This window comes from Equus asinus, chromosome 9 (assembly GCF_041296235.1).
Source record: "Equus asinus isolate D_3611 breed Donkey chromosome 9, EquAss-T2T_v2, whole genome shotgun sequence".
NCBI lineage: Eukaryota > Metazoa > Chordata > Mammalia > Perissodactyla > Equidae > Equus > Equus asinus.
In genome coordinates, this window is record NC_091798.1 from 46,459,441 (window position 1) to 46,485,239 (window position 25,799).

General features: G+C 41.7%; 2 protein-coding genes and 2 pseudogenes across 66 annotated transcripts in view; 2 read left to right on the forward strand and 2 right to left on the reverse strand.

The window, feature by feature from the left end:
• The window catches only part of P4HA2 (prolyl 4-hydroxylase subunit alpha 2), a 33,382-nt gene extending 24,171 nt beyond the window's left edge, over positions 1–9,211 (forward strand). For 22 of the 40 annotated variants that reach the window (XM_070517426.1, XM_070517417.1, XM_044780413.2 and 19 more), the window contains 5 exons: positions 3,725–3,778; positions 4,348–4,413; positions 6,390–6,458; positions 6,858–6,954; positions 8,740–9,211. In XM_070517426.1, the coding sequence (XP_070373527.1) occupies positions 3,725–3,778; positions 4,348–4,413; positions 6,390–6,458; positions 6,858–6,954; positions 8,740–8,810 (357 nt within the window). In that variant the 3' untranslated portion in view covers positions 8,811–9,211. Of the gene's footprint in view, positions 1–3,724; positions 3,779–4,238; positions 4,299–4,347; positions 4,414–6,389; positions 6,459–6,857; positions 6,955–8,739 lie in introns of all 40 variants that reach the window. The other 18 variants (XM_070517424.1, XM_070517441.1, XM_070517435.1 and 15 more) reach the window with 1 other exon arrangement.
• Positions 75–848, reverse strand: LOC139046287 (CLIP-associating protein 2-like; annotated as a pseudogene).
• On the reverse strand, positions 651–3,718 carry LOC123290097 (CLIP-associating protein 2 pseudogene; annotated as a pseudogene).
• Positions 9,212–17,570: 8,359 nt separating the features above from the next.
• LOC123290210 (uncharacterized) overlaps positions 17,571–25,799 on the forward strand; it is a 140,626-nt gene continuing 132,397 nt past the window's right edge. For all 26 annotated transcript variants that reach the window (XR_011505831.1, XR_011505830.1, XR_011505840.1 and 23 more), the window contains exon 1: positions 17,571–17,746. The gene's annotated coding sequence lies outside the window, so the exon portion shown is untranslated. The remainder of the gene's footprint in view (positions 17,747–25,799) is intronic.

Genomic DNA, 25,799 nt, shown 5'->3' on the forward strand with positions numbered 1-25,799 from the left:
TCATGTCTTCTTGATTACAGAACCTGAAATCCTGAGTTGTTCTAGGGATACCTCCAAGAGACCTGTAAATATCTTCAGTGGTCATGGGTCTGAGACGTAGTCAAATGCACTTGGAGATAAAGTGTTCTGTGATACATTGGTAGAAGTGAGAGGCTGCGACCTCTGGTCTGGGAGACAGAAGCCTGGGTTTCAGCTGGTGAAGGTGGAGTGTTCTTTTTGAATTACTTCCTGTGGAACCCTGGCTTCCTGGTTTTCTTTGAAAGGTGATTGTGAAGACACATGGCGGCACCATGCTGGAAAGTTTCGGGTAAAGCTCCTAATAATGTGTCATCTGGTTTTTTGAGTTCAAATCAACACTGGCTGTGCTCTTTTCTGAACATTAGAACTTCTGGATTCTCTTGTAAAGTGATGACCTGAGACACTGCCAAAGAAGTTTCACTGGCATTTTTCTAGAGTCCCTTGGATCTGTCTGGCCGTAGTTTCTATGTATTTAAGGATTGCACCCTTCACCATTAAGCTTGGCATTTGCGTCTGATCAACCATAGATCTCATGAGAACAGTGAACTGAAGATCATTTGGAAAAGAGTCTCTGAACTTTTGCCTGGACATACCCAAGCAAATCACTATTTTTTGTTTTCCCCATAACTGTGTCAGTAATCAGAAAATCAATTTTGAAGGTCATCTTTATGGATTTGTGTGAAATCTCCCAGAGTTTTAAAAAATATGCTGATTACCTTACAAATAGTCTTAGAAATTTCATATAATCTTTTCAGTTCAGCTCAACTTAGTGTTGTCTAATTTTTAAGCAAGTTCTGCAAACAAGCACATTGAGAGAAGACTTCTGCCATATTTCTCACTTCCTTCTCATTGTGAGAACACCACCATTTCAAGAGCAGTAGAGGCTCTCCATGCACTAGGTGCATCCCTGTTGGCATTGTTGTGATTCATATCTTCCTGCAGCAGGTTTTTTGTTGTTATTAAGATATCTGCCACAGCTTCCTGTGCATCAGAACCAGTGTTAGGACTCTCATGGCCCTGATTAAGGATGACAGTCTGCTTGATTGGCTCATACAGTCTGTTTGATTGGCTGATTCCATACCCTGGACCAAGGGGCTGAGAAGAGTGGACAGGACCTATGCCCCTGTTGCTCTCCCAGCTGGCTTCCTGGCTTCACCCTCTGTACCCTATCTCACATGCAACCCCAGGAGACAGCAGCTTCCTGTTTAGACTAGCTTCTCTGCCACAACCCTTGTCTGGCTTCATCTTGTCTGGCCTCTCATCATATTGTTGCTCATTGATGGCAGGGATCTGAATGCCAGAACTCTCAGTGGAGGGGCTCTTATAGTAAGGGCTCTTCTGGAACACCCAGACCACAGCTGCCAGGGGGCTGAGACACCATTTTTGTTCGCTTTCTTCCTCTAGGAACTGTCTTGGCATTTCCTTTGCCAACCAGCAGTGTTGAAAGCTTTGATCCTACATGCTCTGGGAGACAGAAGCCTGGGTTTCGGCACCTGTCTCTAAGTGTTCATTCCACATGGACTGCTTACAGTCTGATAAATGCCCAGGCACCAGCAATAGCCTTCACCCCAGGGTCCTTATGGGAATGTTACAGGCTTCTGGAAAAGAACTGCTTTTTCGCTACCTGTTGACACTCTTTTGGCTGTAGTTTATATGTTTGCTATAGATCATTTGGAAGAAAAAGGGCAGTTGAGTCTTTCTTGCGAATTGGATGAGGGCTTGTCTTTTAGAGGAAGAGATGCTACACTGCCAGAATTTTCTAAGATTGAAGACACTGCTGACTTGATGTCTCAGCCTCACCAGAAAAGTAATTTCTAACGGTTTTTTTTTTTTTGCCTTCACTATGACCTCAAGCATCATAAATACCCATGTCTTTCAAATGACTGACCCTTCTACTTTTGTAACAACAAATCTGAAGATGCAAATGAATACCTCCTCACAGGAATCAGTTTTGATGTACAGTTGCTTGTTATTAAAGGTACAAATCTGGGGCCTGGAGTTTGTCCAGATGGTGAATCTGATTGCTGCACATCCAGAAGTTCCCATGACACTTGCACTATTTTGGGACAGTATTAAATAGCGTAGGTACAGTAGGATCAGTACCATGATCAAATGTGATTCCCAAAACTGTTGAAAGATGAGCTAGCTATAGCAATGCGGCATCTTTCACTACCTGAGATCTGAAAGTTTAAGCACTCCATCTAGCAATGGGAGTGTTGGAAAATGCAGTCATACTGTGTAGCTCCAGCAACAAGCAGTGATTGAATTTTCCTGAGTGCATTGGCTCTAATCACAGTCACGTTTAAAATTTTCTTCAAGTTCTTGACTAGAGTGGATCCAAAGAAAAAGTATTTTGTAATATCACTTCTTCAAGTGCTCTAGCACTTCCTTCCTTAGATGGACCTCCAGCCTTAGGGCCACCTGCTAGACCAGGCCTCCTTGCACTGTTGACAGGATTTCCAGGTGTTTTTGATGTGGGAATCTTGAAGGCTGAAGCAGTGAATTACAGCATATTTTCATCCACTGATTCTTCATATCAAAATTTTTATTTTTGTGGACACTGAAAATCATGCTGCCCAAATTCTGCACTTCATCACATTTGATAAATATTGTGTTTTTCTTCAACAGAAGGATCTCCTCTCTTGGCAAGTGGAGAAAATCCACTTTCTCTCCCTCATGTCTATAGGTCTTCATTATTACCAATTTTGCAGCCCCTTTCAGCTGACTGTTGGAATCACCAAAAACGATGTACAAAAAAACACCAACTTTCTGAGCACCAATAGCTGAACCTCAAAGGTTTTTAGGTTTTCAGTAAGACACAGTAGCCAAGTGTTTCCAGATGGACATTGGTGGTACCACTTGATCCATCAGCTTCCATATCAGATTTTGCACTTCATCTTGAACCTTGTCTCTCATTCTATCTACTGAAGCTAAAATAGTCATTGTGTTTTAGGACTTACATTGTGCTGATAAACTGTTCACAAAGGCATTTACAGTTTCTAGTCCAATTCATGATGCCTGGTAGTTGCTGAAGCTGAGGCTCCTGCTGGGGGTGCTGAGGGAGAACAGCGGTTCTTGGCTTCCCTGCAGCCAGCCACTTGTGTCCTTCTGCTTCCCTTGGACGCAGAAGTACTCCATTCAGCTGACCACTGAGAGATGGGGTGGGATATGTTTGCCCCACTCAGCCTGACCAGGGACAGCTCCTGGGGCAGGGTGGCGAAGGTGACAGGAGCTGTGCCAGGCACTGAGTAACTCCCAGACTAGCATTAAAAAACAAAACAAAACAAAAAAACCCCAATCTTGAGTTTGTTGTTGGCTTTCCTCTGGACTGCCATTTCATTATCTCCCAAACAAACAGGGCCCAGGCCAGGGCCTGCCTCAAGAAGGGCTCCCTCTGCTGCCTTCTGTGTGTCTCTGAAGGACTCGAGCTTCTTCACAGTGGCGATCATCTGCACGTTGCCCATCTTGTTCTGTTTGGGAAACCATGTTTGTGCTACAACCTTACCCTTGGACACAGCTGTCGACATGTTTGCAGCATGTGCTCTGCCTGTGGTGGCAGGGCATTGTTACCCTCCACCTTGGAGAAGCTGTTCTTGGGTGTTCAGGTTGTTCTGGTTGTCCTGGGGAGATGGTATCTCTGAGAAGATGGGCTGCTTCAAGACTGTTCATGCTGCTGACAAGGTCCAACATTGTTATTTCCCACCAGGTTGCTAATTATGGAATGGGAGGACAATATGAGCCACACTTTGACTTCTCTAGGGTAAGGCCTGAATCATGGATGTTTTCAAAGGGCCCTCCTCCAGGTGGTTTGAGAAGGCTAGAGCTTGTAGAAGCACTTCAGCCTGCACATCAGGCCCCCTGCCTCATCAGGGCCAACTCTTTGTTACTGGAGAAGCCCAAATTTGGAACCATGGGGCCTGTGGAGCCCAGTGCAACCTGGCTGTTTCCCCTTTGATGTGGGGAGTGTTCCTCCTGCCCCAACCCTGTTATTCTTTGCCCCAACTCTAAAGCAAAGGACCTCACTAGGTCTTTGTGAAAGCTGTTCCTGCCCTCCTTCCCTTGTGCCCCAGCCAGGGTTTCCTTTGCAGTCTTTGCCCCATGGTCCAGGCTGACGTGTGGAACATGCACTTGTTACCTTCTTCTAAACCTTTTGGTCCCAGTCCTGTGGGTGGTGGGTAAAGGCAGTTGCAAACTTGGGTGAAAGTTGTTGTTTGTTGCAGCGACCTTTTGACAGCGGCCTCAAAACGGAGGGGAATAGGGTAGCAACGTTTCTTAACTATGTAAGTATCGGGTCCAGGCCCACCTGTTCACTCTCACTTAATTTTATAGAAACATGAGCAAGATGCTTTCAAGCGTTTAGGGACGGGGAATCGTGTGGCCACATTCTTAAACTACGTGAGTATGATTTGTGCATCATATGGGCCTTAAGGGGAGCCTGGGTCCAGAGTGCTGTTTTATATGCACTCCTGTCAGGGTGATAGTACCACCTGTTTCTCAGTGGCTGGGCCCTTCTGGCCCTCTGCACCCTTCTTGGCTGAAGTAGAGAGTTGGCTTTTGCTCACATTTGTGTGCTCCTTACCACTCCCATGACTTTCACATCCCTGGCTCCTTTTTGATGGGCCCACTGTTACTGTGGACTTTTGGGATGATTCCCTGGAGGGTTCCCTCCTTGGCAGCAGAGTGAGGAGGTAGCCTTGAGATGCTCTTAGATGAAAGCTGCCTTTGTTTCCCCAGAGCTCAGTGGCCTGCCTCTCACTTGCTGCCTGTGTTCCAGCCACAGGCTGTTGAGTTTACCGCTCACACAAGGAATAGTTTCCTGTCCCCTCTGCTGAGAGTGCCAGCTCTAAAGAGGCATAGAAGCTGTCAAGTAACAGAGATAGAAGCCGTTGTCTGTTTTTCCCTTTGGTGTCTCATTTACTTATTTTTTGGTGAGGAACATTAGCCCTGAGCTAACATCTGTGCCAGTCTTCCTCTATTTTATATGTGGGTCACCACCACAGCATGGCTGATGAGTGGTGTAGGTCTGCACCTGGGATCTGAACCCACGAACCCAGGCCACCAGAGTGGAGCATGCCAAACTTAACCACTTGGCCGCAGGGCCGGCCCCTCATTTAAGTTTTTATTGTGTGGTCATTATGTGTTAGGGACTGCCATGAACATGCTGGTGAGCAGGACATGTGTGATCTCTCTTGTGGGGCTTATGATCTAATATGAGAGACTTTAAACACAGGAGAAGTAATTATTTAGTTACCGTGGTGGCAAGTGCTTTGAAGCTCAGGGTTGGGGTTCAGAAAAGGCCTCCCTTGGGAAGTAGCTTGTTAGTTGAGACTTGAAGGTTGAGTGGAAATTATTGGTGGAACATGGTTTCTGGCAAAGGAGAGAATGTGCAGAGACCTGGAACAGGGAAGGAGTTTGGGATATTGGAAAAATAGAAAAAGGCTAGTGTGGCTCAGAGTCAGTGCATGAGTCGAGAGTGGCTAGAGGTGAGACTGACAGGGCCATTGGGTTCTAGAAAAGAGCCTGAATTTGATCCCCAGGGCTGTGGGAAGCCATTAGGGGTTTTTATCTTATTCATTTATCCTATGTCTGTTGAGTGCCTTCAGTCTGTCTGGTATGTGTCCTGTGGAAATATTTTTTAGCTCCAATTTTATTACATTATAGGCAAAAAACTTGAAGTAAAAGAGCCAGATGAGAGGGGAAGTGGTGCTTTGGGCATGGATTGAGGCATGCCCACTCTGTGGGCATGAGTGCAGCCTCACTACCATGGAACTTATGTTCCATTTAGTTTGAGGTCTCACTGTGGGAGAAAGCAGGGTTTCTGGAGAGACACTACCCTACCTGCCCACCCAACTAGCCCTAGGGAAGGTGGCTGTTCTGGAAAAGTGAGCGTCTGACTAGAACAAAAAGTGACTAGAATCAGAGAAACAGAGCCCACAGTGGGGGCCACAGATGCTATTGGAAGCAGCAGGGAGCTCCCAGTCAGGGAAGCTCACAGTGCACAGTGGCTTAGGCAGGGCCCAGGCTGAATGGGAATACACGGGTAGGGGTTGATCAGGCATTTACTGACTACAGACTCAAGATTGTTCCTATGTGAGGGCAGCCAGGATGTGGGTCTTCTGCAGGCCTACAGCTCTTGAGCACCCGTCATGGAGACTGTCCTGATGAGCCACACAAATTAAGCAGAGTTTAGGGAGGGGCAGGGCCTGAGAAAAGCCTTTCTTAGCTCAAGGGCTGGCCGTACAGCAGAGCCTCCAAGCAGTGCTGTTCATGCTCAGAGGAGAGTGGTCTGTGTATCTTGTCATGTCCTTTTTGGCTCAGTTGCTCTGAGGGCCTTGAGTAAAAGGGCCAAACTCTATGCCTTGTATTCCCAGATGAGTGATGTAGAAGCTGGTGGTGCCACTGTCTTTCCTGATCTGGGGGCTGCAATTTGGCCAAAGAAGGTAAGTTCTGGTTCTTGTGGGTCAGAGGTTGAAGCAAGGCTCAGACCTTGTCCATGTTCCCCAGTCCCATTCCCTGACCTGCTTGACTGTCACTGTGAGGGGCCTTAGTCCCTTCCTACCTGAACTGACTTTGTGGCCTCAGCTTCCATATGGGGAGATGGGATGGGGAGGGAAGTCCCTTCAGAGGCAGGTGAGTTTCCAAATATCCGCCCCACCATGAAGGGTAGGTGCTTTCTGGGGAACTTCTCTATCACTAGAGTCCCAGAGCCCTGTCCATAGAAAAGTCCTGTACATGGAAAGTGAGGGTATCTCTGCTCAGGGAGGGCTCTGTGGTGCTTAGGGTCAGATTCTCAAGCCCAGTCTAAGGATGTCGTCTTATAGGTCATCTCTTTTTCCCAGGGCACAGCTGTATTCTGGTACAACCTACTGCGGAGTGGGGAAGGTGACTACCGAACGAGACATGCTGCCTGCCCCGTGCTTGTGGGCTGCAAGTGGGGTGAGTGGCTTAAGGTGTGGCTTAACGTGTTGGCTTTTGTGGCCAGCCTTAGACTCTGAGCTGGGAGACAACTGCTGCCAAATTTTCACAAAGCTAAGGCTGTCTTCTTTTTTGAGGTATTTTTGTTTTTTCTTTTTTTCCTTTTAACTAGTAGTCCCATCCAGCCATGTAGCTGTCCACTCAGCTGGTATGTGCCAAGACAGCTGGTTGGCAACACTCTCAGAGATGCCCAGAGAGAGACAGCCCCAAGGAAGAATAGCTGCACAAGCATTGTAGGTCCAGGATGGCTCCCCAGAGGACGGGACTCTGGCAAGGGTTCTGAGGGAGCAGTGGGGGAACTGGAATCAGAGAGGGGAAAGAGTGTCCCAGGCAAGCAAGGCCCATATGAAACAAGGCACAGGCTAAAACCAGCATCACAGTGTGAGGACTGGCTGCCTTTGTCACTTGGATGAGGGAAGGCCTGTGGCACAGGGGCCAAGAGATGAGGCTCGAGGTTAGGACCAAACCACGGAGGCTGAAGCTTGAGCTTTGTTCTGGAAGCAGCTGTGGCAAGCCACGGAGAGGCTTGAATCAGAATGTGACTGGAAGTGATTGCAAAAAGATGAGTTTATAGCCTCCCTGGAGAGTTTTGGGGATAGGTTTCTGATAGGTTCACAGAATGTTAAGCAAATGAAAAAGAAAGTGAGACAATTGCTGACCTAGGGGAAAAGAAAAAGTTGTACAAGAAATGTCAGTATACTCTACTAGGTGGCTTAGGTGTGAGCAACATGTATGTGACATAATACTGTAAGCACTGAATATTAATTTAACTAAAACTTGTGATTTAACTCTATTGGAAAGATAGGGAAAAATATGTTTTAGAAGTAGTATAAAAGAATTCCAAAATCAAAAGTCAAGAAATAGCACTATAAGCATGTTATTTAGAAATAGGTCGTTGAATATCAGAAGAAAAACTAAAGGAGTTGAAGGTCCTCTGGAAGTGGGGATTTGCAGTGGGAAGGGGTAGGTAGGAGATTGCTGTTTATCATTATAAGCTTTGTAGACAATTTGACTTTTTCAATTAAGTACATGTATTACTTTAAGTTAGATTATATTTTAAAAGCTCTACTACAGTAGTTCATTAGAATAAATTTGTTTTATCATTATGAGTCTATTTTTAAGCAAGAAAATCATGGTTCATGTGCATTTGAGACACAGCTTTAGGTGAGAAACAGTGCTAGCATCAGCTCTGCCACTCTGCTACCCACAGCACACAAATTGGATCTGCAGGCCATAGCTCCTGAGGTTAACGTCCAGGCTCTCCGCAGTTTGACAGGCTTCCTCATCCCCTCCCTCTCAGTTCCTACCCATCACATCAAGCTGCTTGGTGTACTTGACACACTCCAGGGTGGTTCATGCCTTGATGTCTTTTTCAACCTGTTCCTACTTCCTGGACTCCCTCGGTATAAGAACCATCATGGTCTGTCCATCTTCCTCTCTGGATAACTGCTATTCAGCTTCATGTCCCAGCCCTAGGGTCTCCTATTCCCCCATGTGGTTAGATGCCCTTTAGCTCTGTTTCCATGGCACCCTATACACATGTATCTTGTGTCACTGGCATATTTTTGTACAATTATCTGTTTATATGTATGTCTTCCGCACCAGCTCATGAGCAACTTGAGGCCTGCAACTGTCTTATCTGTGTCTGATTCCCAGGGCCCAGTGCAACTTCATCATGAAGAAGTCATTAATTTTGGCTGCTGAATTAACGAACAGGATTGTAACATACTTTCTGTCTGTTTGCAGTCTCCAATAAGTGGTTCCATGAACGAGGACAGGAGTTCTTGAGGCCATGTGGATCAACAGAAGTTGACTGACATCCTTTTCTGCCCTTCCTCTTCCTGGCCCCACATCCCTTGTTGTCTTCAAGTTCAACGTGACAGACACCTTTGTATCTTCCAGCCCCTCAGGCGGGTCTTTGGAAGAGTGAATGTTTGTCAGGCAGAGAGAGCAGACTTGGGAGGGTCCTGGGTGACCTGGGTCCCAGCCTCTCTGGTCAGCCTGAGCCATCTCTGGCCGCAAGGGTAGGGTCCGAGCGGCTGCAGCAGTGTCAGGCTGTCTAGCACCTAGCCAGGTGCCTTTGTACCTCAGATGCTTTAGATGTGAGATATTTCAATGAACCAAAGTTCTGATACCTTGTTTACATGTTTGTTTTTATGGCATTTTTATTAATGTGGCTTTAACCAAAAAATAAAATGTCCCTGCCAGAAGCCTTAAAGAGCCTTATTTGGAGTATTTTTTAAGATGGGGGAGCTTTTTACCAAGTTCACCGTTTCCTCTGCATCTCCTCTGTGCAGGCAAAATATGGGTAATGAATATCTTAGTGGCAAAACCCTGACCTTGGGTTCTAGATCTGGTTTCAACACTTAATGTCTCTCCAAGCTTCAGTGTCCTTTTTGGCAAGTGAGGGAAATAGTCTTTCCTTGCCTCCCAGAGAGCATAGAAATCATCTATTTTCATGATTGTAATGCTGTTATAATTTGAAATTTCTTATTTTGGAATTTGAGATATATACAGAGAATTGTTCGTGATACATAGATGTATAATTTAAAGAATATGAAGGTGAGCATGAGCACCCATGTCACCACTGTCCAGGTTAGAGAAGAGGTCATTTTCGAATCCACAGCTCAGGAGTCCCTTGTGAGCCCCTCCTGGGTCATATCTCCTGCCCTGCCCCCAGGACCTTGGTGGTAACCGTTGTCTAGTGATTTGAAGTAGTCATTCCTTTGCTTTTCTTTATAGTTTTACTGTCTGTGTCAACATCCCTAAGTAAGTAGTTACTTTGTTTTCCCTGATTTTGAACTTTTGTAAATGGAATCAAAGTATATTCTTGGGCGTGTTTAGCTTCTTTCATTCAACAGTTGTTTTTAAGATTCATCCATCTTGTTGTTTAGCTGTAATTTGTTTTAATTTGTATAGTTCATTCAGTTTTGTTACTGTATATTGTAGGACAATACCATAATATAGCCAATATTACTGTTGATAGACATTTGAGTTGGTTTCAGTCTTTGTGTATTATGAATAATGCTACCATTTTCATTTTTATATATGATTTGTGGTACACATAAACACACATTTCTGTAGAATATATATCTAGAAGTGAAAATGCTGAGTCTTAGAAGGTGAGTCTTCAACATTACCATGTACATAATTTACTCCAGAGTGCTTATGCACCCTCCCACCAGGATTAAATGAGAGTTCTTGTCATCCCAACCTTCTCCAGTATCTGGTACTGTCATACTTTCGCATTTTAGCTAGCTCGTTACATGTACAGTATTATCTATTTTAACATGATTATTAATGATATTGAACACCTTTTTGTATGGTTATTAGTCTTTAGGTTTCTTCTTTAAGTGTCTATTCAAGTCTTTTTCTTACTGATTCATATGAATTTTTAATATATTATGGACACAAGGTTTTTGTTGGTTATGTTTTACCATATCTTTTTTCTAGTTTTTCACTTAGTTCTGTCTTTTGATGAACAGTTCTTAATTTTTGTCTCAAATTTATCAAGCTTTTTCCTTTTTGATCTATGCTTTTTATGTCTTAAGAAATTCTTCTATACTCCAAGATCATGAAAGTGTTTCCTATATTCTTCTCTAAAAGCATCCTAGTCTTGTCTTTTACATTTATGTCTTTAATACACTCGGGTTTTATTTTTGTATATGGTATGAGGTGCAAAGGTCTACTTAAAAAAATAGTTTCTGCATATTTTATTAGGATAGGATAGGCTTATGCTAACGTAATAAAATAATCCCTAAATCTCCGTGGCTTACTATATAAAACTGTCTCTTATGAAAAAAGTCACCAGGTCTAGGGCAACTGCTGCCTATCTCCTGCCATCTATCGCCCTCTAGTGCCTTCCATTGGCAGAACCTAACAGGAAACCAGCTGGTAAGGGAATCTCGAAAATATAGCAGTTTACAGAGTTACAACTCCAGTATAATAGCAGAGTATAGAAGGATGAGCTTAGAGCTGAGAAATAACAGAAAAATTACTGGCATGCTAAATGTTTTTTCCCTTCCTATTCCACATTCTTTTGGGCTTCTTGAATCTGTACAGTATCTTTAATCAGTTTTGGAAAGTTATTAAATCACTTTCAGTATTTTCTGTGTACCTTCTGGAACTCTGATTAAATGTAAGTGAAAAGATATCATACTATTCTCATCTCTAAACCTGGTTTTCATATTTTTTATATACTATATTTTTGGGTAATTTTTCCAGCTGTCTTCTAGTTTACTAATTCTCTTTTCTATTAAATGCATCTAGGAGTTTTTAAACATTTTAAGATGTAATTCCATTATTTTCTGGCTTATACCATTTCTGTTGAAAATTCAGCTATCTTGTCTTTTTGTTGCTCCTTTAAAAGTATTCCCCCCCACCCCCTCCCTGCTGTCTGCTTTTTAGGATTTTTCTTTGTTTTGGTTTTCTCTAGTTTCACTATGATGTACCTAGTATGGGTTTATTTTCCAGCTTGGAGTTTACAGAGCTTCTTGAATTTATGGGTTGATGTCTCTGATCAGTTTTGGAAATTTCTCAGATGAATTATTCAAGTATTGTTTCTGTCCTATTTTCTGTCTCTCCTCTCTTTCTGGGACTCCAATAATCTGGATGTTAGAACTTTTCACTGTGTTTCATGTCTCCTACTCTGTTTTCTGTGTCTCTCATCCTTTTTTCCCCCTTGTGCTTCAGACTAGGTATTTCCTATTGATCTGTCTTCCAATTCACTTATCTCTACTGCTGCTAAACCCATCTATTGAGTTCTTAATTTCACTTCTTGTATTTTTCAGTCCTAGAATATCCATTCAGTTATTTTTAATAGATTCTAATTCCATGGGGAACTTCTTTTGTTTTCTCCATGTTTTTCTTGAACTAATCAATCAGTTATTTATTTATTTTGGAGGAAGATTAGCCCTGAGCTAACATCTGCCTCCAATCCCCCTCTTTTTGCTGTGGAAGACTGGCCCTGAGCTAACATCCATGCCCATCTTCCTCTACTTTATATGTGGGACGCCTACCACAGCATGGCTTGCCAAGTGGTGCCATGTCCGCACCTGGGATCCAAACCAGCAAACCCCAGGCCACCAAAGTGAAATGTGCGAACTTAACAACTGCGCCGGCCCCTCAATCAGTTATTTAAAAGTTCTTGTCTGATTAACTCCATGATTTAGATTTTTTGTGGATCTCTTTGGTTTCTGATCATTTGGTCCACTCTGTTGGTATGCCTGATAATTTTTGATTGAATACTGGACATTTGTAGTAGAGGCTCTGGATAGTGAGAACCTCTTACACAAAGAGTCCATCCTTTCCTCTACTAGGCAGAATGGGGATTGATCACCATAATCCAATCAGGGCCTGAGCTGACTTAATTAAGGCTAGATTACAGTTTTCTTAAGATCTTACCTCTTACCCTCACTTTCTCCCCTACATAGTCATCCAGGGGTTTTCCAGTTGACAGCCTAGAGTGTTCACTGGATCTGTGCCTGCTGCAGTTCCACAGCTCTAATCCTTGTATCCTCAGTATCTAGACAGGGCCCCCAAAATTCATTTTTCTTTCCAGAGGTTTTCTGCTTAGCTTCTTAACTTTCCCTTCTATACAGCTTCAGAATTCAGAAAGTGTCTTAATGGGTAAATGGGCTGAGTGGTTGACTAAGCTCTCCACCTCTCCCTCCTATTCAATATTCTAACAAACTACAGTCTAATTTTTGTCTTTCATTGCCCCTTGAGACTGCCAAGAGCTCTGCTGGTTTCTCTGCCTCTTAGTAGTTGTCCATTGCTTGAGTCCTTTATCTGGGTCCTGTCTCTTACCCCATGCCTAGAATCAATAAATGATCTAAGGATAAAAGGCTATACAATTTGGCTCGTCAAACTGGGATTCATCTTTTCCCAGGATCTTGATGGCCCAAGCTCTTTCTGCTTCAGCAGTCCTTTGATGCCTTCAAACAGATTTTTAAGAGATTTTATCCAGCTTTAATGGTTATTTTTGACATGAAAGTTGTTTTACCATAAGCAACCCCATCTTAGCTGGGACTGGAAGTCTCTTGCTCATTTGAGTTTTTAAAATTCATTTTCATGTGAAATAAAATACAGATAAGAAAACCTTGTCTTTGCTATCCTCCTTTGTTATCTAGCATAACAAGATGTTCCACAGTCATCTTGAACATTTCCTGCGTGAAGCATGGTATTAACATTAAGGAATCTGTTAGGTGCCAGTGGCTGCCTGTCAAACCCAGTGTGGTCCTGGAAACAAACAGGATAACCTCAGAGAGAGGACACTGCTTTCAGTAATCTTTATTAACCTACTTAGCCCAGCACTAACATGTTCACTATGTCATTGAAGAGTTGAGCATTTCAGTATGCCTTTGGTAGAGTGCTAGGGATGTTATAGACTGTACAACAACTCTTTAAGTAATAAAGAAGCTGAAAGTCAAAAAGGTTAGGCAATGTACCTGAGGTCACATGAGGTCTTATTACTGGTTAGTGAAAGGCCCAGGAATCAAACCCTGATTTGGCAGCTTCCCAAAGCCTTTACTCTACAAAATTTACCTTTTCATCCATTTAACAGTTATTAAAGATCTGATGCGGAAGCAAAGATAAAAATACTGCCTTTACCTTTAAATAATTCAGAGTAATAGAAGAGACTCATAAGTAGATGTATGAAATATGAGAGGTCTCAGAACCTAGTGCTCAAAAAGCACAAGAGAGTGAGAGTCTAATTTAACCAGGGAAGTTGGTATTATAGTAGGCAACATTAGATCTGTGTCTTGAAAGACAAGTAGAAACTTGCTTTCTCCGCTATCCCAGTGTAAAATACATGCACATGGCTTAAAAAAATAAGAAACAGAATTGCTTACCATGAGTAATTCTTCCCCACCCTACTGTTCTCCCCTAGCCCACCTTCCTAGAGGAACCTTTCAATTATCTGTTTTTTAATTTTTCTGATATAAATCATATACTTAGCAATTGCGATTTCTTGATTTTTCCACTTTAGAAATGTGAGAGTTGATCATCTACCTATAGTCACTATCCTCCACTACACCGCCCCCTCCCTTTGACATTTTAAAAAAATTTTAATGATTGGCACCTGAGCTAACATCTGTTACCAATCTTTTTTTTTCCTCCTTCTTCCCCCCAAAGCCCCCCAGTACATAGTTGTATATTCTAGTTGTAGGTCCTTCTAGTTGTGGCATGTGGGACGCTGCCTCAGCATGGCCTGATGTGCCATGTCCATGCCCAGGATCCGAACCGGCAAAACCACGGGCCGCTGAAGTGGAGCATGCAAACTTAACCACTTGGCCACGGGGCTGGCCCCTGCATTTGCCATTTTTTGATAGTTATTTTAGAGTCCTATCTTGGTCACCTGGTAACATAAATCTTTTTGTTCTGTAAGCCAAGGCAGCATCTCTGACATTCTAGTATGTGAGATGAAGATCTAGTGTTTGACCAAACAGCTGGTCACCATAGTCTGACCAAGTTAACATATAAAATTATCATGTGCCCTTTTACCTTCTAACTTCTGTCAGTTATACTGTGGACACTGTTTTAGTATCCAGGATAAGTTGATTCTAAAAGTTGAAAAACCAAATACTACCATAAAAAGGAATCGGTGCCTTGACTAATAAAATTCAGAACAAATTTACAATGTGTGTTAGTTTGCTAAGGCTGTCATAACAAAATATTGAGAGACTTGGTGGCTTAAACAACAAGTTTATTTTCTCTCAGTTCTGAAGGCTAAAAGTCCAAGATCAAGGTGTTGAGAAGACTGGTTTCTTCTGCCTTTCTCCTTGGCTTGCAGATGGCAGCTTTCTTGCTATGTCCTCACACGGTCACCCCATGGTCTCTGTGTTGTATGTGTCTTAATCTCCTTTTATAAGGAGACCAGTCATATTGAGTCAGGGCCCACCCATATGACCTCACTTTACCTTAATTACCTCTTTAACGCCCTATCTCCAAATACAGTCGAATTCCAAGATACTGAGGGGGCTAGGACTTCAACAAAGGAATTTTGGGGGAACATGTAATGCTACTAGGAAATTGTGTTAGGTCTGAAACACTGCTGGGAATAAAAGAAGCAAAATATTTTTCCTTACTCTTTGTACACCAGATATAGACCATCATCGTAAACAAGTGTGTCAGATTATTAAGTATATTTACATTAAGAATATGGTAACAATAAAAGAAAGTTTCATTGATTTTATTCAAGAGATAAAGGGATATGGGCTATCTTATGAAATTCTTTATAAACTGGAAAAAGATGATATTGATGTAAAAAAAATCTTTGAGGCCAGGGTTATGAGAATGGAACAAACTGTATACAAGGGTGTACAAGCCATTATTTCCCCCCAAAATGATTATGCCAAGTTTGTACCTTGCTCAGCTCATAATCTTAATGAGCAAAAATGCTGCTTTCAATGAACTGAAATATAACCTTCTTAGTATTGTACAAAGGATATATACATATTTTTTTAATTCAATGAACAGATAGAATATTATGCCTGTCCTAAAAACTACATTAAAACACACATACGAATCTTGAGAGGCATCAAGAGCAAATGCAATCAAGGCACTCCACACCTATTAAAGATTTGTCAAATATTAAAAGATATAACATCAAATGACAAAGTACAGTTTGCTGAAATATAAGGCATGTTAGTGCAAACAGATTACAAATTTTTATGCAATGTAACCATATGGGACGATATTTTGAACTAAGTAGAAAAAGTTAAAGGTTTACAATAAAAAAAAAGGGACTATATACAAAGCTGCATGCTTAAAAGAAGACCTCTCCCTTTGCTTATAACACACGAGAGCCAGTAACTCTGGAAGTATGTTTGATTAATGTAAAACTTTAGCAAGAGATATGAATATAATTCCTGAGTTTGAAAATGAAAAGAAATTGGAAATGTACAAATCATTGGATGAGTGTATAAATTATTACAGGAAAAATGTTTATCAAATAGAAATTAAGGAGACTATAGATATCCTAGAAATGGAGACAGGAAAAATTAAATGAAGTGTCTTCAGATATTTAGAATTTTTACATGGAGAAAAGTTAATTTTCTATCAACACATCTGATTTACAAAAAGCAGCTTCTTAAATAGTCTGATGATTTAAATCCTGTAGAAATTCCATCTGAAGTAGTTTTAAGCAGCATACAATACCAAGTTTATAATATAAAAGCATTGTATTTGGATCCTTTAAAACTGACTCACAAATTCTTTTTACTGCAATCTTACCCAAATTTGGAAGTGGTCTAGGGAATTTTTTTTAAACAATATCAGTTACAGTGGCACCATACAAAAGAAATTTCAGTAAACTGAAGTTAATTAAAACTTAAGATTGCACTTGGTCAAGAGAAATAGATTTTGAAAATTTTATTGACGAGTTTTCTTCCATTAAAGTCAGAAAAATAAAATTTATAGTAATTTTTACTTTTGGTATAAATAAAATAAACTTAGAAATAAAGTGAATTCTAGTATTCCACCTTTTAAATTTTTCAATATTTTCACCTAATTTACTTTTTGGGGAACATTAACCATTAAAAAATACACAAAAACATGTGTACGAGGGGCACACGTTTCCTTTTGCCTCAGGCTCTGACATGGCTCAGCACAGCACTGTTGTCAAGTTTCCAAATTTGGTATCTGAACTCTAACATTAGGGTTGCCAGATTTAACAAATAAAAATACAAGACACCCAGTTAAACTTTAATTTCAGGTAAACAACGAATAATTTTGCATAAGATATACTAACAAATTATTCGTTGCTTATCGGAACTTCAAATTTAACTGGGCATCCTGCATATCAACCCTAAACATAATTATCTCACATGGTTGAGAAAGCTGCCCGCTTCCTGGTCCAATTTTACTGGTCCACCCAACACCGTGGTCACTCCTGCCGCTGGCACATAGCAGCGACTGGGCTCACAGGCGGGCAGTCACGTGGCTTCCGCCTCCCGCGGAGCGGGCTGTGGACACGCCCACTCCCTACCAGTCTGGGAGACCCCACTGGGGGCGGCTGGCTGGGGAAGGCGGAGGGGAGGGCCTTCCCGCTCCCACCACCCGCCAGGCTGCCTCCGCTCCAGCCACACTTGTCCTCTCAGGACCTCTGTGCTTGTCCCTCGGCCTGGACGGTTCTTCTCCCAGGTAGTCACATTTTCTGCCCTCATTCCCCTCAGACTGATCAAATACCACCTTCTCAGACAGACCCCTCACGACTACCATCAACGACCTGCGTGCTCATTCCCCTCCGCCGGTCCTGCTCTGTTTTTCTTTACAGCACTTACCCGTTCAGTGATATACTTGTGTCTTAGCTTACGGTCTGTGGCCCCCAACTGGAATAGCAGCTCCTTGAGGAAAGGAGTTTTGTTCTTCCCCTTCTCCATCCCCGGCGCCCGAAATAGCACTGGCCTCGCTACGCCCAACTTCTCGTTCTAGAGTCACTGAAGCATGCCATGCCGAAGGAAGCTCAGTACCCAGAAGGGGGACGGGCGGGCGGCCATAGGAAGGGGCGGGGCCTGCGGGCGGCCTTCCGGAGGGGCGGGGCGTGTTGTGGGCGCTTCCGTGAGGGGCGGGGCCAGAGGTTTCTGGAAAGGCTATGGGCATGTGGCACGTGTACCTAGAGGTGACGCTGTGAGAGTGGCCATGGCTGCGGGCCCCCGGGGTGTAGGTGTCCGAAGGTGTCGCTGTAGCCGTGCTGGGTTAGGGCGTCTGGCCGCCGGAGCAGCCCTCAGGACCGGCTTGGCAAGGCGATGTGAGTCGTGGGAGGGGGAGCTCACAGGCCGTGGGAGGAGAGGATCTGTTCTGAGGGACGGGCGCGGGAGCGCCCGTGATGTCCTGGACATCATTTCCAAGGCCGAGGCTACTAGGAAGAGGTTTATTTAACTTTTGTGAAGATCCTTTATTTTTCTAAACTTGGAGAAAATTTTTTTGTAAAGCTTTTGTGGCGGGGGGGGGGCGGGGGAGGGGGCGTTAAGAGAAGTAAGTGGTAGAAAAAGGCCACGGGTATTTGGCAAGCCTGAAGTTTTGTATTTTAAAGAAACTTTTCAGTGTCTTTCTGAAAGTGCTTTTATAATGTGGAGGATCAACAAGCCCCCAAGAGGTCTTCCCCCACACCCCCACCCCCCTTCTTACTCTCTGCTCTGAAAAGTCAGTCTCCTTCTCTTACTTCACGAGTTTGCAGCCAACAAAACCTCACTAAAGGTATAACTAAAATCCCTCTTGGTCATGATGGGCTCATAGCTGTCATCTTGTCCTCTTGATTTCATCCGCAAGCTGCTTAAAACTAGATGCTATATCTACTGTTCTCTCGGCTCCCAGCCTTCATTTTTTGACACAGTAAGTCTACCCCGACTAAGTCCCTGAAGTTGTCTGGTAAAGTGTTCAGGGTCCTCCTAGTGGCCAAAGTCAGTCGACACTTCTGGCTTTTTTTTCCTCTTTGGTGAAGCACTTCCTGATTCTTGGTTTTCCTTTCTCTCCCAGCCTGTCTGTATGGCTCCTCTTCATGGGCTCATCTTTCTCATGTCTGTGTTCCCTAGTCTAGTTCCTGTTTCCTTATCACAATACTATACTGTAGGAGGAAGGATCTCATCCACTCCCACTGCTTTAACAACCATTTATATGCTTGTGATTTATTAGACTATGTTTTTGCACTCAAGTCTTTCTCTTCAGTTCTATTCTAGACTCTTGTATACAACTTCGTAGTGGACATACTTACCTGGACTTCGCACATAATCTGTAAATCAGAATCTGTAAATCAGTTTGGGGAGCATTGCCAACTTAATATTAAGTCTTCCAGTCCACAAACGTGGAATGTTTTTCTGTTTATTTAGAGCTTTTAAAATTTCCCTCAGCAGTGTTTAATAGTTTTCAAGGTACAAGTCTTATACTTTTGTTAAATTTGTTTCTTTGTATTCTTTATGATGCTATTGTTAATGGAATTGTTTTCTTGGTTTCGTTTTTGTAATGTTCATTGTTAGTATATATAAATACAGTTAATTTTTGTGTATTGATCACATTTCCTGTGACCTGGCTAAACTCTTTGATTAGTTCTAGTAGTTTCTTTTGAATTCCTTGGATTTTCTACCTGTAGTCTGCATATAAGTTTTGTGACTTCCTTTCTAATTTTTAAAAAATATCTCAATGCTCTGGCTAGAACTTCCAGTACAGTGTTGAACAGAAGTGGCAGGAGTAGGCACCCTTACCTTGTTCTTGATCTTAGCAGGAAAGCATTCTGTCTTTCACCATTAAATATGATGTTAGCTGTGAGATTGTCATACATGTTCTTTATCAGGTTGAAGAAATTCTCTTCTATTTCTCATTTGTTGAGTTGCTTTTTTTTGTTTGGTCATGCATGAGTATTGAATTTTGTCAGATGCTTTTTCTTCATCTATTGAGGTCATGTTTTTTGTCCTTTATTCTAGATAGTGACTTACATTAATTGAATATTAAACCAACCTTATATTCTGAGGATAAATCTTACTTAGTCTTGGTGTATAAATACTTTTTACATATTGCTGGATTTGGTTTGCTAATAGTTAAGGAATTTCATGAGGCTTTTGTAGTTTTCTTTTCATATGCTGTCTGTCTGTCTTTGATATCAGGGTAGTACTCGCCTTACAGATTTAGCTGGGACATGTTCTCACCTCTGTTTTCTGAAAGGGTTTGTGAAAGATTCATACTGTTTGTTTGTTTGTTTGTTTCTTAAAGATTGGCACCTGAACTAACATCTGTTGCCAATATTCTTTTTTTTCTTCTTCTTCTCCCCAAAACCTCCCAGTATATAGTCATATATTCTATTTGTAGGTCCTTATGCTTGTGCTATGTGGGATGCCACCTCAGCATGGCTTGATGAGCGGTGCCATGTCTGCGCCCAGGATCCAAACCCTGGAAAACCTGGGCTGCCGAGTGGGGAAACCCTGGGCTGCCGAAGTGGAGTGCACGAACTTAACCACTTGGCCATGGGCCTGGCCCCTGTACTGTTTTTTAGTTATATATTTGATAGAATTCACCATCTGGGCCTGGAATTTTCTTTGTGGGAATATTTTAAATTGCTAATTCAATTTCTTTAATTGTTATAGATCTGTTTAGGTTTTCTATACCTTCTTGAGTTCGTTTTGGTAATTGCACCTTTTTAGTAATTTTTCCATTTCATCTAAGTTGTCTGCGTTGTTGGCATAAAGATGTTTATGATATTCCCTTATAATGCCCTAAGTTTCTGTAGTGTTAATAATGCTGTTCTCTCTTTCATTCCTTTATTTGTTTTGGGAGTTTTTTTAATCTTCTCTCTTTTTTTTCTTGGTCAGTCTGACTAAATGTTTGCCTTTGGCTTCCTTTATTTTCTCTCTCGTTTTTCTGTTTTCTATTTTATTTCTGCTCTTATCCTTATTATTTCATTCCTTCTGCTTACTTTGATTAGTTTAGTTTGCCCTTCTTTTTTTTATTTTCTTAAGGTGGAAGCCTAGATTATTGATTTGAGACCTTTCTTTTCTGATATAGGCATTTAAAGCTTGACATTTCCTTCTAAGTATTGCATTAAGCTACATCTCATAAATTTTGATATATAGTAGTTTTGTTTTTATTAAATTTAAAATATTTTCTAATTTCCCTTCAAATTTTTATTTGACCTGTGGGTTATTTAGAAGTCTGTTGTTCAATTTCCAAATATTTGAAGATGTCCAGGATTTCTTGCTATAGTAGTCCTCCTTATCCTCAGGAGATACATTCTAAGCCCTCCAGTGGGTGCCTGAAACTGGATAGTACCAAACCCTATATATACAATGTTTTTTTTCTGTACATATATACCTAGATAAAGTTTAATTTATAAACTAGGCAGAGGAAGAGATTAACAACAACTAGTAATAAAATAGAACAATTGTAACAATGTACTGTAACAAGAGTTACCATAGGTCTTAGCAACATCAGCATATAATTTTTTTTCTTTCCTTATTGTGAGAACTTTCACCTTTTCACTTAAAGGAAGCACTTCTCTTTGGCATATCCGAATTGCCAGCCTCACTACTCTTGTGCTTTGGGGCCATTATTAAGTAAAATAAGGGTTACTTGAATATAATCACTGCAATACCACAACAGTTGATCTGATAACTGAGGCGCTACTAAGTGACTAACGGGTAGGCAATGTATACAGCATGGATATGCTGGACAAAGGGATGATTCATGTCCAGGTTGGGATGGTGGCAAGATTTCATCATGCTACTCAGAACGGTGTGCAATTTAAAACTTACAAATTATTTATTTCTGGAATCTTTCATTTACTATTTTCAGACCACTATTGACCAAAGGAAACTAAAACTGCAGAAAGCAAAACTGAGAATGAGATGGGACTACCGTATTTTTTTAATTTATTTCCCCCTCCTTTTCTTTTTCTTTTTCTTTTTGAGGAAGATCAGCCCTGGGCTAACATCTGCTGCCAATCCTCCTCTTTTTCCTGAGGAAGACTGGCCCTGAGCTAACATCCATGCCCATCTTCCTCTACTTTATATGTGGGATGCCTGCCACAACATGGCTTGACAAGCGGTGCATAGGTCTGCACCTGGAATCAGAACCAGTGAACCCTGGCCACTGAAGTGGAACGTGTGAACTTAACCTCTGCGCTACTAGGCCAGCCCTATATATTTTTTTATTTTTAATTTAATACCATGTGATTGGAGAGCATACTTTGTATGATTTAAATCTTTTTAAGTTTATTGAGACTTATTTTATGACCTAGCATATGGTCTATGCCAGAGAATGCCTTGTATGAACTTGAAAGGAATATGTATTTTGCTGTTGTTTGGTGGATTATTCTATAGATGTCAGGTCAATCTGGTTGATAGTGTAGAGAAGCAAAACTTTACCTCTCCCCTTTTAGGGTCTCTGGTTGGGCCTGAGAATTAAATTAATACAAAACAGATTAACAAGAGAAAAGCATACAGAGTGTAACATGTACATGAGAGTCCCCATAGGGAAATGAAGACCCAAAGAGTAGATAGGCCCAAGTGCTTGTATGCTAGGTTGAACAGAGCAGCGATTGTGGAAAAGTAACTAAAACATGTGGGGAGACTAAAGGAAGATAAGAGTTACTTTAACAAGGTCTGTTTGTACATATTTCTCTCCTCTACTCCCAATCTCTGGTGATGAGAATGTTTCTTTCTGCCTGGTACAGGGAGGGCATCTTTCACATAGGAGTTTTATATCCTGCTTTCAGGAAGAGAAGAGGAGGTAACAGTGCTCTTTGTGCACCTGCTGTTTTTCAAGTGTCTTTAGCTTAAAATAATCCTTAGGCCAAAGTGGCATATTTTGGAGGGCTATATTCTGCCACTCTTCAGTAATATTGTTCAGATCTCTATTCTTACTGATTTTCTGTATAGTTTTTCTATGAATTATTAAGAATGAGTTATTCAGATATCCAGCTATTATTGTTGAATTAGTGATTTCTTCTTTCACTTCTGTCAGTTGTTGCTTCATGTATTTTGAGGCTGTCATTAAGTGTGTATACATTTATAACTTACATCTTGCTGATATATTGATCCTTTTTACATTATAAAATGTTCCTTTTGTCTCTAGTACTGTTTATTGTTTTAAAAGCTATTTTGTCAGTTATTAATATAGCTACTCCAGCTCTCTTATGGTTTGCTGTTTGTATGATATATATATTTTACCTTCAAAATTTTCTTAGATTATTTGAATCTAAAGTGTGTTTTTGTATGTAGTATGTATTTGGATCTTGTTTTGTTTATTCAAACTGGAAAACTCTGCCTTTTGCTGAGAGAAATCAAGGAGGTACAGTGATAGAGAATCTTGGGGCAGGGGGGTTTCAGATAGGATGTCCAGGGAAGGCCTTTTTGTGAAGGTGACATATAGACTGAGACCTGAAAATGAGACAGAATCAGAGTGTAGAGAGGAGGGGAAATAGAATTAATTGTAGGCAAGGGGAACAGACTCTGAGTTCTAAGAAAGCTTGATATTTTTGATCAACTGAATAATAAGTCTGGTTCTTAGAGAGCAAGGGGAATGTCGGGGCAGATGAGATAGAGTGCTAAAAAAGGGCAAGATCATGCAGTCCTGAAGACTATGGTCATGAGTTTGTATTTTATTCAAAATATGGTGTGAAATCATTGAAGTATTTGAAAAAGAGAAGAAACTTGGTTCAATTTATGTGTATTAAGTCTGAATCTAAAGCCTAGTAGGCAAGAACTAGCATATTTTTAAATTTTATTAATTCAAGTTAAATGTGACTTAGAGCCTATTTCCTGCTGGGTGCAAAATTTACTGTCGGTCATTATGGGAGCTCTGTCCTCTGCAGAGTCCCCACCAAAGTATGGGAGGTTAACAAGGTCCACAGAAAATAGAAGGAAGGTTTCTAACTTTGACTTTGTCATGGTTATTTCTGATAGTGTGTGGATGTTTGTCCATATCCACAGTGTTTCCTTAAAAGATGACAGTTTTCTGCTTCTGTGCCACATTGGGGTTCAGAAATCTGTGGAGGCTGGAATCCTGGTGCTCTTTTTGGTGTACCATAGAACCAGCAATTCTGAGATCTAATTCTTTCTTAAGGATGCTGCCTGTGAATGTAGCACTCAGTTCTCTTAACTAGACTTTTGTCTTTTTCCTTCCTCTACTGACCTTTTTGTCTGTTTTCAGAAGTTATTCTTCTCTTGTTCTTGTTAAAAGCTCTAAGCTTAGTCTCACCTAGATTTTTAAAAAATACAGGAAGAGCAGTTATTTCTGATTAGCTTTTTCTGAAGAAAAATAAAGTAGCCTAAGGAGATAGAGAGTGATGGAGTCTGCTATTTTATAGAAAGAGATCAGGGAGGTCTCCTCTTAGTAGGTAACTTTTGAGTAGAGTCCTGAACGCAATAAAGAAGAGCATTTCAAGCAGAGGGAATAATAAATATAAATTACCTGGGGATGAAGAATAGTTGGTGTTTTTGAGGAATGGTATATGTCAGGTGTAGGGGAGGAAGACATTTCCTCTCCCCAAATGTGGGTTCGTCTGGCCGGAGAACGAATTAAATTCACATGAGACAGAATAGCAAGAGAAAATTAAACAAAGCTTTATGAGGAACCATGGCCTGGGGCCTTTCTTCCCGAAGGAAGAAGGGGCACCGAAGAAATGGGGTACACATATTGGTTATATACCCCCAAACAGGGTGTTTCACATGTGATTGAAATGTCCCTTTTACAATAGTCACGAGGTTGCTCTGTCAGCACAGCTCTTGGTGGAAACGGCAGATAGGTCTGCTGTCTCAGTGAGCGCCTCAGGGTGGCAGGTGTGTTACTTCAGGCTGGGGGGGGGGTCACAGATGAGCGCTGCAATCGGTTCCCAGCCTAAAGAAAGATGCTTAATCTTTAAGGAGATGCCAATGTTGGGAGGGGGAGGGAAGTCAGTTACAGGAGGTTACCAGAGAAGCACAATAAAATGCTGATTTTAAGTCCTTGCCTTTGGTATTGATTAAGAGTTTCTAGAGAGAAGGTCATCTCCTTCTTCCTGGTACAGAGAGGGAGGCACCTTTTACAGATAGAGATTTACCTTACAAATGTAAACGTGTCCTAACAAAGGGCAAGTTCCATTCCTCAGAGCCTCCTTGCCTGTCCTAGTTTATCAAAAGCAATCAGCCTCAAATAATCCTGATACCAAAGAGACATATCTTGGGGTGGCCAATTCCAGGTCCCCACACAGGCAAGTGTGGCTGGAGTGGACCAGCAAGGCTGGGGAGGTTTAGTAGATGACGTAGCCAGATACCAGAGCATGGAGGACCTTGCAGGCTGGGGCAGGGACTTCAGGATGAAAACGGTTGTGGTGAAAGTAATGACAAATGATTGCATTTGGTACAGATTTTGAAGGTAGAGATGTCAGGATATGGTAATAGATTCCATGTGTGTTATGAAAGGGAAAGAGAAGTCAAAGATGACTCCATAGCTTTTTGGTTGAACAGGTTGAATGGTGTGTTGATTACTGAGATGGGAATTAAATAAAATAATATTTATAAAGCATGTATTCTGATACCAGGTACAAAGTGCTCAGTAAATAGTAGACTTTAAAAACACTTGACCTTTTCCCTATATTCTCAACTCTATGTTACCTTGGTGAGGTAATTATCTTTTCCTAGACTCAATTTCAAACATTAGTAATCACTCAATAATGTTAGCTACTCTCCAGAGGATGGGGACAAGACTAAGCAGATATAGGAAAATCTTCTACCAGGGGCCGGCCCAGTGGCGCAGTGGTTAAGTTTGCACATTCTGCTTCAGTGGCCCGGAGTTCACTGGTTCGAATCCCAGGTGTGGACCTACACACCACTTGTCAAGCCATGCTGTGGCAGGCATCCCACATATAAAGTAGAGGAAGATGGGCACAGATGTTAGCTCAGGGCTAATCTTCCTCACACACAAAAAATCTACCACAGGTAGGATGTGTATCGTTGATGTTTGAGCCTATGCCATGAATATGTTGTAGGATTCTCCTTCAAGTTCTCCTTAGCAGGAGCCTTGCTGTATCACTGTCAACTGGTTTTATACATATAGCACACTCTTTAAATTGTCATTGCAACTTTGACCATTGGGACCCAACCCATATGGACAGAAATTCCATTGACTGGTTCTAACACCCTCCTGGCTTCAGCCTTGTTTTAAAATGTTGATGCAGGGCTGGCCCCGTGGCTGAGAGGTTAAATTCGCGCGCTCTGCTGCAGGCGGCCCAGTGTTTTGTAGGTTCGAATCGTGGGCGCGGACATGGCACTGCTCATCAAACCATGCTGAGGCGGTGTCCCACATGCCACAACTAGAAGGACCCACAACGAAGAATA